Source organism: Leptonotus elevatus, chromosome 6 (genome assembly GCF_054856555.1).
Source record: "Leptonotus elevatus isolate MCC_2025b chromosome 6, RoL_Lele_1.0, whole genome shotgun sequence".
Lineage (NCBI taxonomy): Eukaryota > Metazoa > Chordata > Actinopteri > Syngnathiformes > Syngnathidae > Leptonotus > Leptonotus elevatus.
In genome coordinates this window covers 9,943,516-9,958,023 of record NC_141244.1, presented here as the reverse complement: position 1 = coordinate 9,958,023, position 14,508 = coordinate 9,943,516, and the positions used below count along the sequence as shown (strand labels likewise).

Sequence of the window (14,508 nt, the reverse complement as noted above, 5' to 3'; positions counted from 1 at the left end):
CAGCATTGGATCTGTTTAGCTTCGGTGGCCAATAAACAGAGGTGGGCAGAGTAGTCCAAACTTGTATTTAAAAGTACAGTACTGTTACTTTAGAATAATTGGACCCAAGTACAAAGTCTTAATTAACTTGAGCGGTTCAGAAAATGGATGGCCAGATGGATGTAACTAAAACAAACAAGGTCTTTATAATAATAATAATAATAATAATAATAATAATAAACCAGTGGAATTTGTTATTTTTGCACTCTGCATAGGAGACGTCCATCATATTAACTAGAAGACAAGAACAGATTTTGTGTTCCTTTATTCACCGAAATAACCGAACGAAGGAGCTTCTTGTTGTTTATTTATACATTTCAGGCTTTTTAGTCGTTCTATTTTATGGTACCTAAAATGTGTGCGTTTGTGTCTACATAACATCAAATTGTTAGCAGCCAAAACAAGAAAACAAAGAGCAGAAATATGATCTACAATTTGCTGCAACTTTCTCATGTTTAGACGTTGAGCTTTTGTAGGCGGAAAGTTTCATATTTGGACAGACAACTTGTCGTACACTTAAATGCAAACAACATGGACTTCATGTGAGGCCAGGCCAGGATTGTTTTGCTTATTGGAACTGATGTGTGTGTGTGTGTGTGTGTGTGTGTGTGTGTGTGTGTGTGTGTGTGTGTGTGTGTGTGTGTGTGTGTGTGTGTGTGTGTGTGTGTGTGTGTGTGTGTGTGTGTGTGTGTGTGTGTGTGTGTGTGTGTGCGTGTGACGAGATGGTGCACCTGCACTTCTTTTCTGTCAGATTGGTGGCATGGAGCCAAACGTCACCAACAATCATGTTTGAATGGTGAACAGCACCGAAACAGGAAAGCAGGCAATAAAAAGATAAAAATAAATTCATTCACACGCAGATTCACTCCTACTGTACGGACAATTTAGAAACTCCAAATAGCCTAACAAGTGTCTTTGGAATGTGGGAAAACCCAAGCAAGCACTGAGCAAACACGCTAACTCCGCATATGCAGACCTGCTAACCACTCGTTGACCACACTGCCCCAAAGTAGTTCTAAATATTATGTCACGCATACATTGATATAATTATCCTTTTTTTGTTTAATGCAAAAAAAACTGTCATTCATTTGAGTTTCAGATGCGCCGCACCCATGTTTTTACACAGTATTGAGTTGTTGAAGTATGACTGAAATGTTAATGGTCTACTTTCAATTATAAGGTTGGCCGCTATGCCCTCTAATCATCGGAAGAAACTACCGGCATGTTAATGCCCAACAAGAAATATGTTGCTGAAACATTGAGTCACATAAGAGTGGGCGGGGCCTCCCGAGAAGAAACGAGAACAGAGGAGTGGTTTTCTTGGCCGCCACAATGATGCTTAAAAAGAAATGCAATCACGCTGCCTGAGGTAAAGAGGTGCAAGTGAGTCGGTGAGAGAACGGGAGGGAAGGAGAGGACACAAAGTATGGCACAGGTTTCGTCTGGAATGTATTTGTTTGTCATCCTTTGTTGTATTCTTTTGGGGAACGGGGCCTCGGAATATGATGTGAAAGCACCAGGAGTGACAGCCAGAGGACATTTCATCATAGGAGGAATTTTCCCCATCCATACAGGTGTTGAAAAAAATGAAAGTTCCTTTGAACCCCAGCCTCACACGTGTTTTGGGTGAGTTCAGTAGAAATTTCATGTTTAACTACATTTCTCACAATGAATCGCCCTGAACTTTAACTTTTGATTCATTCTGATATCCGTTTTAGTTCATTTGTTGAATTTGTTTTTACAAAGATAATTATGTTAACAGTTTGCTGTTAATAATGCTTTTGACTTGCTCATGTAACTAATTGAGATCATCAAAATATACATCGCTCAATAGTTGTAGACCTCTGCTACCTAAAACTACAGTTATGAACATATCGTTAACTTAACGCCTCAATGACTCAAACAAACTGAACTTTAAAACAAATCAATCTTTCTAAATGTAGAATATTTGATGCAACCTTCAACATTTTTACATCCACCGGTGTCATTACAATGTTTATGTGGTAATGTTGTGACTATCAAAATACAAACGCAGTATATACCAATTAGATTAAATCAACAACAACAACCTGTTTATGAGTCAACTCGTATTCAACGATCGCACGTGAAAATATGTAAGTCTTGTGAGCGCTCAATGAAAGATTAGGCAAGGTAGAATTTGTGTTCGGTTTAGAAACTGGGTTGAAACGAAAAGTTCAATTGTCTCAAATGTTTTCATTGCTAACTCTACTGACATTAGGTAGAAAAATAGTTTGACAGTGATATTTTTTATGAGCTGCCCCTGTTCACACCGCCACAATACTGTAGATTAGAAGTATGGCATTGAAGTACAAACTCATCTAAAATGTAAGAAATTTCACAAAAATGTAATTTATTATTGAGGTATTACGTCCACCTTTTATGCAGACTACCGCTATATTCAACTGACATCATTCTAAATATACTTGAGATTTTTACTATTTGGCTGAAAATAATGTTGTGAATTATTTTCTATTTTTTCTCTTCTTTTTTTTCTAGAGAAAGCTCAGCATCATTGCTCTCTCTCTTTTTTTCTCTTTTTCTTTTTTTGTATGTGCGTGAGTATTTGCATGTGCGGTCGTGTGTGTGCGTGTGCATGTGAGTGTGTACTCATGAATTCACCTAAAACCTATTAAAAATCCCATACCGTTCACCTAAACCGCATACTTCAGAATCCAGCTAGAGTCGTGAGGTTGTCAGTAGACCCGAGGAAGGATCAAAGAAAACAAAGTGAAATCCAGCACGTATCCTCATCAGCTGTAGATACTTTGCCAGGCCTTCGAAATGCAACCATCTTAACCTAAATGTTTGTTTGTGTCTTCTCGCCTACACTTTGTGTCCAGTTGTACAACATTTAACTCATTTGCCTTGAAAAGTCTGAATTTGTTTCTCACAGTAACTAACTAAAGTGGGTGATGTGGAGTATATCACTTGATAGTTTTTAAAACTTGTTATAGCATCAACTGAAGGTAACAGAGATACTTTAATAAATATAAATAATAGAGCCTTGACAATAAGGTGCAAACTACTGGTAACGTTCAACAACAGGAAAGCCAGACTTGTCTTTGGCAGAAAGCATCTAAAAAGGCCTGCCATGTTCTGGAATCTTGAATTTTGTAGGACAGATGAAAACAGAGATAACTTGACTCAAAATGACGGGAATCGAAAAATATGGTGACAAAAATTGTAAAACAAAACTTTTGATGGCCAAGTCAGTGAAGTCCTGGCAAAAAATATCCATGGAAAAAAATGCAGTAGGGGCTCCACGCAAACATTAACGGCTATTTCAAATACTGTATAAATATACAGTATTCACAATTATGTCAACTGTACTAATATTAAACCCCTGGAAAGTGTTCTATGCATAAAATGGCAGCAGTTCAGTCACATTGGGATTGTTTTGCAGTATTTCAAATTCTAGTAAATGACCATGATAAGTCAGTCAATGTATTTTTGCACCATCAGTGCATTTATTAATAAATGTTCTTCTTCACACAGGTTATCCGTTCGAGCCGTGGCGCTGTTGCTAGCTATGATCAACGCGATTGATGTTATGAATGAATCTCCTTTACTGATGGATCTTAACATCACTCTGGGCTACCGGATCCAAGACTCCTGCAGTGATGTCAGCACTGGTCTGAGATCCACAGCTGACTTCCTGGAACAGGCAAAGTGTGGAGCGGAACACGCCTCCTCCACATGTGATCAACCAGTTGTCGCCATCTTGGGTTCTGCATTTTCTGAAATGTCTATTGTTGTGGCCAGGCAACTAGCCATCGCTATGATTCCACAAGTAAGTTTGGAGTTTTTACAAAAAAAAATATGTACCTTTTATTTAACTTGTTTATTTTGTAAACAATCCACTCATTTTACTAACTGCTGTACACTGAAAATATTTGGTTTGATCAACAGTTTTTTTTAATCTGTGTTCATATGTGCATCTGATCGACAAAACAAAACACCAAATTATTTAGCGGACAAAAAATATTGGAACAAAGAGACTTAAAATAGTTATGAATTGAACTTACCTCAATGAGGAAGACTATTACTACTATTGGTTTGCGGTGCTTTTCCAGATTTTTTTTTAAAGTTGCACAGTAAATTCTGTAGCGTAAATTTGACTCTATTTAGAGTGTAACCAAATAGACTCAGTTTTAGAGTAGGCTAATATTTACACTTGGAAGAGAGTAAAATTAAGAATTGAAAAAAAGAAGTCACTCAAGTTTTGAGGAACATCATTTTTCCTCTCTTGGTGTTAGGAAGATACCAGCTGACACGAGCGATATACACATAGCAGGAGATGCATGGCTTGGGGAGTAGATCGGCTGTCTCCCAAGCTAAAGGTCGTGAGTTCGTTCCTCAACCCTTGAGTGCCTTTTATTTTTTCAATTCTTTATTTTATTCTCTTACCAGTGTAAATATGACTCTAAAATGGACTCTATTTGGTCCCACTCTAAATAGAGTCAAATTTACTGTGCCCTTTAGTTTTGGTAGGTGCTCTATGGGGTTTAAGTCTCAAGAATAAATTGGACAGTCTAATACCTTCGGTTTTCCCCCCGCTGATAATTTTGTAACGCTCTAGGAGCTCCAAATGGGTGCATTAGTGTTAATTTCATCAACGAAAAATTAACAAAAATAATTTCGTCAACACACATTTTTCACCGGACTAAAACTAGACTAGACTAGACCAAAATCCTTATTAATAAACAATAACTGGGACTAAATCAATATGCATTTTCGTCGACTAATGAAGACGAGTCGAAAATGTACTTTTCTTAATAAAAATTGGACTAAAATCTGTGGACATTTTAGTTCATGAAAAGAGACGGAAATATATGATTTTGTAAAATCTCTGCTAATGTGTCACCGTGACACTGTCATTTGATACACAGCGACACACACCCTTTTAAATCTGCAGCTAGGAAGTGCAACATGCACAAACACATGGGACAGACAGGAGCTGGATTTACGGTGAAAGGTTCAAATTTTTTTTTATATTTTTAACGCAACATTAATTCAACGGCTATAACGTTCCGACACTAATGTTAATCCGACCGCTAACTAATGCTGGCTAACTTACTATCTTATTATAGCATGGAGCCATAGTCCCCACTTGTTGACATCCTGTAATTGTAAGCGAAGTTGTTTTTCATCAAAAAGATGAGGGACATTTTTTATGTTAAATAGTTTTAGATCCAAAATGTTCAACATACCTGCAGACAACAAAATACAGGCGTAAAAGATTGTCCTGACTAAAACTAGACTACAACGTTGACAGTTTTTGTTGATGAAAACTCGATGAATAAAATTATATTTTCTTGTACTAAAATACAGATTAAAATGCTAGATTTACAGTCAACAAAAAATGGACTAAATAAAAACGGGATGAGGTTGGCTAACTGAGCAAAACAAGCGTGATTGAAACTGGACTCAAACTGAGACTAAATTTAAAAATGGCTGATAAAATTAACACTACAGTGCATCAGGCAGTACAAACAATCCAATCTTCTATCTTGGGCTATGCGCCATTTCTCTACAACACTTGTTGCGTAATACTTCTAACAATATCATTCCTGCTACTTTACAATGCCAAAATGAAGAAAATGTAACTGCATTGTATATTGTATTGATATTCTAAAACAAATGTGAGTGTTTCTGAAGACCCTTCAGTGTGACAGTGCAGTTGAAAAATCACTCCACACTATAACAACAATAATAAACATATTTTAAAACGAATATTTATAAAGGGAGCTGTTTGTATTGATAATTTGACCTTTATGGATCTACAGTTATACTTTAAATTGAGCTTGAGTGCAGCAATTTTTGTTGAGAATCGCAGATGATAATATTTTTTTCATGCACATGTTCAACCTGTTCACTTCCTGATGATAACAAACGCTGCACTTTGTGTCTGTAGATCAGCTATTCATCAACAGCTGTGCTTCTGAGTGACAAGCGCCGCTTCCCCAGCTTCCTGAGGACGGTCCCTAATGATGAGTACCAGACAGCTGCCATGGCCAAACTCATCAACCTCCAAGGCTGGAACTGGGTGGGAATGGTCATCTCGGACGGTGATTATGGCCGTTCAGCACTTGAGCAGTTTGCAGCTCAAGCAGCTGAAAATGGAATCTGTATAGCATTCAGATCCATCATTCCGAAAACCGCCACGGGCGAGATGTTGCGCACTGCTATCAGGCAGACCGTCCAAACTATCTTTCAAAATCCAAAGGCACATGTGATTGTGTCCTTTGCAAAGGGGGTTCACATGAAAGACCTTTACGAGGAGATGAGGAATGAAACTCTGAGAAAAGGGAAAACTATAGACGACATGAAAAGAGTGTGGTTAGCCAGTGACAGTTGGTCCACCTCAGAGTCTATGCAAGATGCCCAAATCATCAAAGACATGGGACAGGTTGTGGGCTTCAACTTCAAAACTGGAAACACATCATCTTTCAACAAGTATCTCGACAGGCTGGAGGCGACGGGATATAACGACACATGGAATAACACCTTCCTGGAAGAATTGATGAACGACAGCGACGTTTCTGGCGCGGCATCTGAAGTTGTGAAGGTCATCAGAGAAAGCATGAACCCGGCCACAATCTTGAGCGTCGAATTGGCCGTGGCCGCCACTGCTCAAGCGATAGCAACTCTCTGCAGGAGCAGAGATTGCACAACCCCTGGCAACCTGCAGCCCTGGGAGGTACGGTATTGTCAATGAATCTGTATTACGCCTACACCTCTGACCTGACTGCCAAAATAGAAAAAAAAAAAGTATTGGTAGATAACAGCTGCCAGGAAAAATCGCATTGTTAACTCATTCCCTGCCATTGACGGCTATAGATGTCAAAATTCATTTGAACTATTTCTATTAGTTTGCCATTTTTTTCCACTTTTGTTAACAAGAGTATGAAAACCTAGAAAAAAAGATTAATGTACATTTTGAACAGATATAAAATGTGTGATTAATCGTGAGTTAACTAGTGAAGTCCTGCGATTAATTACAATTAAAAAAAAAATGTCATCGCCTGAAAAAAGAAAAAGAAAAGATTATTAAAAATTAGGGGCGTCAGGCGATTAAAATTGTTAATTGTAATTAATCGTAAGACTTCACTAGTTAACTCACGATTAATCACAAATATTATATTTCATACTCTTGTTAACAAAAGTGGGGGGAAAAAAGTTAAACTAATAGAAATACTTCAAATTAATTTTTGACGCCTATAGCCGTCAATGGCAGTGAATGAGTTAATAAGGAAATGTGATGAAATGCGTTATGAATAGTTGGGATTATGGTAAACAAAACATGTCAGTATGTATTTATTCTCTATTTCCTGGTTCCAAATCGACATCTGTTTTAAATAAACAATCTGTCAAGTTGAAGACACGCAAGGAATTTGATTTGGGACGTGTAAATGGCTCACACACTCACACACACACACACACGCACGCACACACACACACACACACACACAAAGAACTTGACAACAACCGTAAATTGCCATCGTATTGCAAGCATATATGCTCCTGTTTTTATTACCGTCTTATGAATTTTTAAAGTTTTCATTCCTCTGCAGGTATTGGAAGCTCTTCGGATGCATGAATTTGTTAGTAATGGCGAGACGCACGTGTTTGACAAACAAGGCGACATCAACCAAGGTTATGATGTGGCCTTTTGGAAGGCACGCGATGGGAAAATTGACGTCCACGACATTGTGGCTGAGTACAATCCACAAAGCAACAGCTTCACCCCAACAAAAAACAACAACACAGATTTTTTTAAAGACTTGGAGGTGGGCCCTCGTATACGCAAGCACACAGTGTATGCGGCATACTGAATATAGTATTGGTATATGTTGGCATAAGTGCTTATATGGTTTCTCCTTGCTTCCAGCGCATAATCTCAAAATGTTCCAAGAGCTGCATGCCTGGAGAGGTCAAGAAAACATCGGAGGGTCAACACACTTGTTGTTATGACTGCTTGAACTGTCCGGAGAATTACTACTCCAACGACACAGGCAAGTAATTAGCCGCACGCACAGGACATCTTTCCACTTAAATCTGCCAACACACCACAAAATTGATTAAAGTGAGACGCGCGCGCACATAGTGAGAAGTTACTTTTTTTTTTTAGATGCGTTTTTGTTTATGAGACATGTCACAGTAGTGTGCTGCAATATGCAGTTCAACTCTATTGTATCAGATCTGAATAGAACAGGACATACGGTACATTTAAGGTACTATTTTTGTTAGGAGCTTTAAATCTAGATTCTTAAACAAGGGTAACCAAATATTCTGTCTCCAGACACATGAAAGTTTGTTTGTTAGCATTCCTCTGATTTTGATTTTGGTGAAATTTGCTGTACTTGTTGATAGTAACGCTAATCTCAAACTTGAGGTCAACCAGAGCAGTGCTTCGGGAGCTACGGCCTGACAAATTTGAATCGTTTCGGCAAAAAGGGGCCCGAATTGAATATTCAACTTTTAATGAATATTCTGAATATTCGACATTCAATGAATATGTAATAAATATTTGACTTTAGAGAACAATCAGAGATTACATTTCATGATTTAAAAAAAAATAATTGCCACTTGATCCAAAAGGTCAATTTAAAAGTCAACTCAGTTATTAAATATGCACCAATCTTCTAAATGATTGTATTTTTAGAGTCTTTGTTGAATTCCCTCTCCAACAATAACTGTTTTGTGAAGATTGACCCAGTAGTTCCTGAAATACAAGGGTTCAAAGGAGGCAGCCGCACCCCCTTTTGTCGGAAATACTCAAATTTGAAAAAATACTCAGTGTTGCGCCATCACTACCGACACGTACAGAAAGTTTCATGAAAATCAAAATCTGCTTGGTTTAAACTGTCAGATTTTGGGCGTGTTTTGGTTTGATTTTAGTTCGTTCGTTGACAATATATTTAACAAATGAAGTGCAATAAACACACATTATATATTATTATATGCATTGAACAGATTATGACTTCTTAGTGCATTTATTCTCCTCTTCCATTCTGGCACTGAGACAATTAAACTAGCCTTGCTATACTAGAGCTGTTGACGCTAACATTAGCTGAAGTGCTCACTGCTACCTGTTTTGCACTTTGGTGAGGTGGTTTTGAACTGAATGATTTTTATGAAAGCAGCTTGGTTACATTCGCACGCAATCATGCTTTTCGATTTCGTGTTTTACGTTCCTGCTCCAGACACCCAACCCTATTAAGTCGTGCGAGTGAGCTCTGTCTGCGACTCCAAGCTGAAGTCAGGGTTAGAGTTTGTCAGGTTGAAGGTGATAATTAGTGCTCTTTGAAAAGCAGTTGCACGGTAGCTCGAAGGTAACGCTAGAACATATTTTCACATTGTTGCTTTCTGTTTTAAATGAACTACCTGACTTCATTCTGTATTCTTGTGTGTCCCCTTCCTTCTTCCAGATATGGACCAATGCTTGAGCTGTGATAAAAACACAGAGTGGTCTCCTCAGGGAAGCTCTGTATGTTTGCCCAAAACCCCCCTCTACTTCAAGTGGCATAGCCCTTTGGCCATTGCCCTTCTGGTGTTCTCCGCTCTGGGCATCCTGCTGGTTCTGATGATGTCAGCGTTGTTCATCCATAAGCGAGACACTCCTGTGGTGCGAGCGGCCGGAGGACCCCTGAGCCAGGTCATCCTGTACTCTTTAGTTGTCAGTTTCATCAGTGCCGTGCTGTTTGTCGGCGAGCCTAGCCCCTTCCAGTGTAAAGCACGACAAATTCTCTTTGGCATCAGCTTCACCGTATGCGTGTCCTGCATCCTGGTCAAATCCTTGAAGATCCTTCTGGCATTCCAGTTGAACATAGAAATGCAGGGAGCGCTCAGGAAAGTCTACCAGTCCTACTTGATTGTGGTTGCGTGTGTCGCTGTGCAGGTTGTCATTTGCATCTGCTGGCTGGTCCTCAAAAGCCCTTTTAAGCATATTATTTTGCAGCCCAAAACGATGCTGGAAAACTGTCACGAAGGATCCAATTTGGCCTTTGGTGTGATGCTGGGGTATATCGCACTTTTGGCTTTTGTTTGCTTCGTCTGTGCCTTCGTGGGGCGTAAATTACCACAGCGGTACAATGAGGCGAAATTCATTACCTTCAGCATGTTGCTTTATCTTATCTCCTGGGCAATTTTTGTCCCCATCTACATCACAACAACTGGAGAGTATCTTGCAGCTGTGGAAATGGTGGTCATTCTCATCTCCAACTACGGCATCCTAGGCTGTCATTTCTTCCCAAAGTGCTACATGATCCTCTTTAAGAAAGCCCAAAACACCAGCAGTGCTTTCAGGGAGAAGCTGTATCAGTATAATGTCAAATGTACAGATTCGTTTTCTGTGTCCGGAATTTCAGCGTCAGAAAAACAGCAAAATGCCATACATTCGCCCAACAACGACTACGTCAAGCCCGAAGACAGTTTCAAAATTTCATACACAGGCAATGAAAAATTAATTAATCGATTCAGTTCCCACAGAAGAAGCATCAGCTTTTAGATACTCCCTGACAAAAGACTGTCCAACCATGAGCTATCTCATGAGGGTGTCACCAAGTAACGTGAACATGCAAATATCTCCGAATGTTTTTGGTCAAAAGTACAGTGCTTTTTGATCCACCTGTTCTTATTCCGAGAAGAAATTCGAAACACATTGTTCATTGTTTTGGACTTTGGGATGAAACTTTACAGCACATTCTCGCTCACATTCTCACTGTTGCTGAGTGGGAAGTCAGCTCAGGCGGTGAGACAAGCTTTCATTCTTTCCTTTATTTAACCAGGTAAGAAACTCATTGAGATTAAAAAATCTATTTTTTTCAAGAGTGACCTGGCCACAGGGGCGCAACAAAAACACACAATCGTTACAACAATTTAAGACAAACAACAATATATATGTATACACAAAATCCTCATCATACTATCAATAAAGTCAACAAATTTGCTAAAACTTTAAAAACAGTCACATTGCCCAATAGCATTTGTTGCGCGTTCCTTTACAATAGCCTTGAACTCTCCAAGCGTAATACGTAGCGTAGTGGAAAGATTGCGCCATCAGGGACGCATACTCATTTCCCCAATTCATTAAAATGACACCCACACATGGGTTTTCTCCAGGTCCTCCGGCTCTACATTGCATAAACATACTTGGTGACCTAATTCTGGGGTTACAAACCTTTTTGAGAAAGAGAGCTACTTTTAGGGGACTGAACAATGCAAATGAAGGGCTACCAGTTTGCTGCATACTCCCAAAACAACATCTTTGTGAAGACACTGATCATGCTCATGACTTCTGACAATAATTCTCACAATAATTTAACATGTAGGAACCATACATATCATTATGCTACACTTTGTTTCTGTATATCTCTGCAGATATTAACATTTTCCAACGATCACTTCCCACAGGCAGCAAGTTGGTGACCCCTGCTCTAAATTGTCCATAGGTGTGAGTGAGAGCCGTTGTTTGCCTCCACCGTGTCCTGAGATTGACTTACGATAATAGAAAATAGATGGATACATTTCCAAGGCGCAGTATGAAAACGCTAGAAGATGGGTCATGAATTATTAGGGTTAAGACACTGCAGCCCTGAATGTCTTCACAGCAATGTTGACGTTGATTGGCATTTAGGAATGTGGACAAACTAAACTCTTCATCAGAAACAATTGTCACTGGATCCCGTTTGCACGGAGTGGCATAGTTGCCTGATTGACACGCTGGCACAACTTTGAAAAAACTAGGCGATGCAAAGGAGAACTTTATAATACCCAAATATTTTTGCTATGCACAACAACAATGGAGTTCAGCGCCCCAAAAAATGATAGCCCTTCTTACTAATGTTTTGTTTCTGATGATGGCACAAGTAAAGGGCAGCTCTTCTGTAATGTATCAAGTGTAAACATGCTTGCATCCACTGCTCTATTTAACCTTAGGCTCTTTAATTAATTTTAAGTGTTACTTTAGAGTTAAGTGTCTATTTCTGGAAGAATGTAGAAGTGGGGCATGAGCCAATAGTATACGCAGTATATAGAACCCATAAACTAGATAAAGGTACACATCTGTTTATTTTATGTTGTTTTTTTTCTTTGTGAATAGTTAATTGCATAATTAAGGCCAATGCAAGAGGCGTATGCCTATAAATGTGTAAAATGTTGGTGCTGATCCAAATTAGGCTCACTCGTCTGCGCTGAGTGTCATTTTAGATAATTTTCCCATGAGTTCATTCAAAAGCATACGAGCGTTGCAGGGTAAAATTAGGGTTAGCATTAAACAGTAAATAGTATTAGTTTCAACTCATGAAGAACAAATCTTGCTACATAGCCATGTGGAAGGAGTAAAAGAACAGTATTGCGCAATATATTTACTGTGCCGGCCCATGAATAGCGAAAATCCACATAAAATTGGCACCCACTGAAATGCATGCTTGAAATACTAGTCTCGGGTGATATATAAATGATGAGGTATTTATCTAATATTTGTGCACATGTGTGTGTTAGTTTGAGGGACATCTTTTTGGGTCACTATAAAAACAAAAGTATTGTCAACACGTGAGGCATTCCGTGTTTGAACGTTTCAGGTGTGTGCAAGGGATTTATTCATCTTTTAACCTACTTGTGTCCATCATGTTATCTTGATGACATGAAGACATAAATTAAGTGTTTTTTTTCCCACACATAGGAAATAAGATTGAAAACAATGAATTAATTCAAAAGGACGGCTGGTGTCAGAGCAAGAACGTAAACAGCCAGGTGCGGCATGTCGTCAAGTTTCACGCACACCGAAAAGCCCCAACTGCAAACTTGTCAGTCTGGTTGTGTGACAATGACAAAGCACATGGGGGTGGGGGAGGGGGGGGGGGTTGTTGGGTTAATAAACTGTTTTCTAGTTACGCCTCCATAAATTCCATTAAATCCCTTCCATTTATTGTCCTTTAATTTGTGGTTCTGGAAGAGACATATGAGGAAGTAGTGCTTTTGCAACAAACCCATGTAATTAATCTGAAATGAGATAACAGAGCCAAGAATGGTTTGTCTCTGTTGGGGATTTCCCGTGCTTGTTTTTACTTTCTGTTGGAATAAGAATTATTTGTAAAAATTATGTAATGATTGGGGTTTTGATATACAATTCTTAAAATATAATGTTTAGTGCTTATGATGACATTTAGGTACCGTATTATACCGTACGAGAATAAAGTGTAATTGCACATTCACTACAGTAGGTGGCAGTGGTGTTATCATTGTCAGAGAGTGCTAAAGGAGTGTTACTTACAACAATTTTATGGATAAATGATGTTATTTATAGTCGCGGCGGAGAGTTGGGGGGCACGAAATATTTTCTTCTTCTGGCAAACAAAAAATAATTAAGTACTGACTTAAGGGGAAGTCAAGTAAAATAAAATCTCTTCAAGAATATGTTCTATGCAGCACTAGTAGTCTAAACTATGGTTTTCTGATAAATATTGCATTTGTTGAATATGAATTAAGCAGAAAATTTCACCTGTTTAAATCCATCTCAGGAGGCGTCCATTTTGCCACTTGATGTTGACTGAAAATGACGTCACATTTGCTCAGGGCTCAGGTAACGAACGACCAATCATGGTTCAGCTTGGGAACGTCACATGACCAAACTCAGAAAAAAGGTGATTGCTCGTTACCTGAGCAACTGTGATACCATTTTCAGTTGACAGAAAGTGGCAAAATGGCCCTCCGAGATTAATTAAAACCTGTGGATTTTTCTTTCTAATTCCTATTCCACAAACACAATATTACCGGTAATCAGGATATTGTGTTTAGACTAGTGGGGGCACACATTATTGTAAAGACATTTTTTTACTTGACTTCCCCTTTAAGCCCGTATCACACTGAGAAAATTGAATTGTGACCCAAAAAAAAAGGATCTATTTTATGGTGCGATTAGCTTCAGCAGCACAATTTGCTGCAGCCAAACCATCACGCTTGATGCTAATTATGCAATGTTCAGTATGTCTTCACTTATAAGTGCAATATTCAGTGATGTGCAGCTTTTTCTTTGACATACAGTGAACCCCAGCATATTCGTGGTTTGGCATTCACAAATTTACCTGTTTGTGGATTTCTGAAGGTAACCTAAGCTGCATTATTCGCTGAAAAACGTCCCTATTCCATTTTTATTGTGGCCGGGCAAAAGCAATGAAAGTATTACTTGTCCAGTGTTGTTAGCTGTCCTTGAATGCACCGCGTGTGAGGGAACAGACAAAGTCAACGATTCTTTTTGCTTCTCATGTTGCAGCTATTAGTCCCTATAGTCCACTTTGACTGGCCTGTTCCCACTTGAATGTACTCTCTAACATTTATTATCGTGTGTAAATGCCATAAATGCTGTTTTTGTGCATATTTGTTGGCCCATGTGGGCTGTCACCTCAATTTGTGCTACTGAGTTGTTTCTCAACTCTGAATTACTGT

General features: G+C 38.8%; 1 protein-coding gene across 1 annotated transcript; it reads left to right on the top strand.

Moving 5' to 3' along the window:
- Positions 1 to 1,397: 1,397 nt before the first annotated feature.
- On the top strand, positions 1,398 to 12,892 carry gprc6a (G protein-coupled receptor, class C, group 6, member A). The gene is made up of 6 exons (XM_086079253.1): positions 1,398 to 1,665; positions 3,556 to 3,850; positions 5,975 to 6,760; positions 7,635 to 7,850; positions 7,952 to 8,075; positions 9,492 to 12,892. The coding sequence occupies exons 1-6, from the start codon at positions 1,466 to 1,468 to the stop codon at positions 10,568 to 10,570; spliced, it is 2,700 nt and encodes an 899-aa protein (XP_085935379.1). The 5' UTR covers positions 1,398 to 1,465; the 3' UTR covers positions 10,571 to 12,892.
- The last annotated feature ends 1,616 nt before the right edge of the window (positions 12,893 to 14,508 follow it).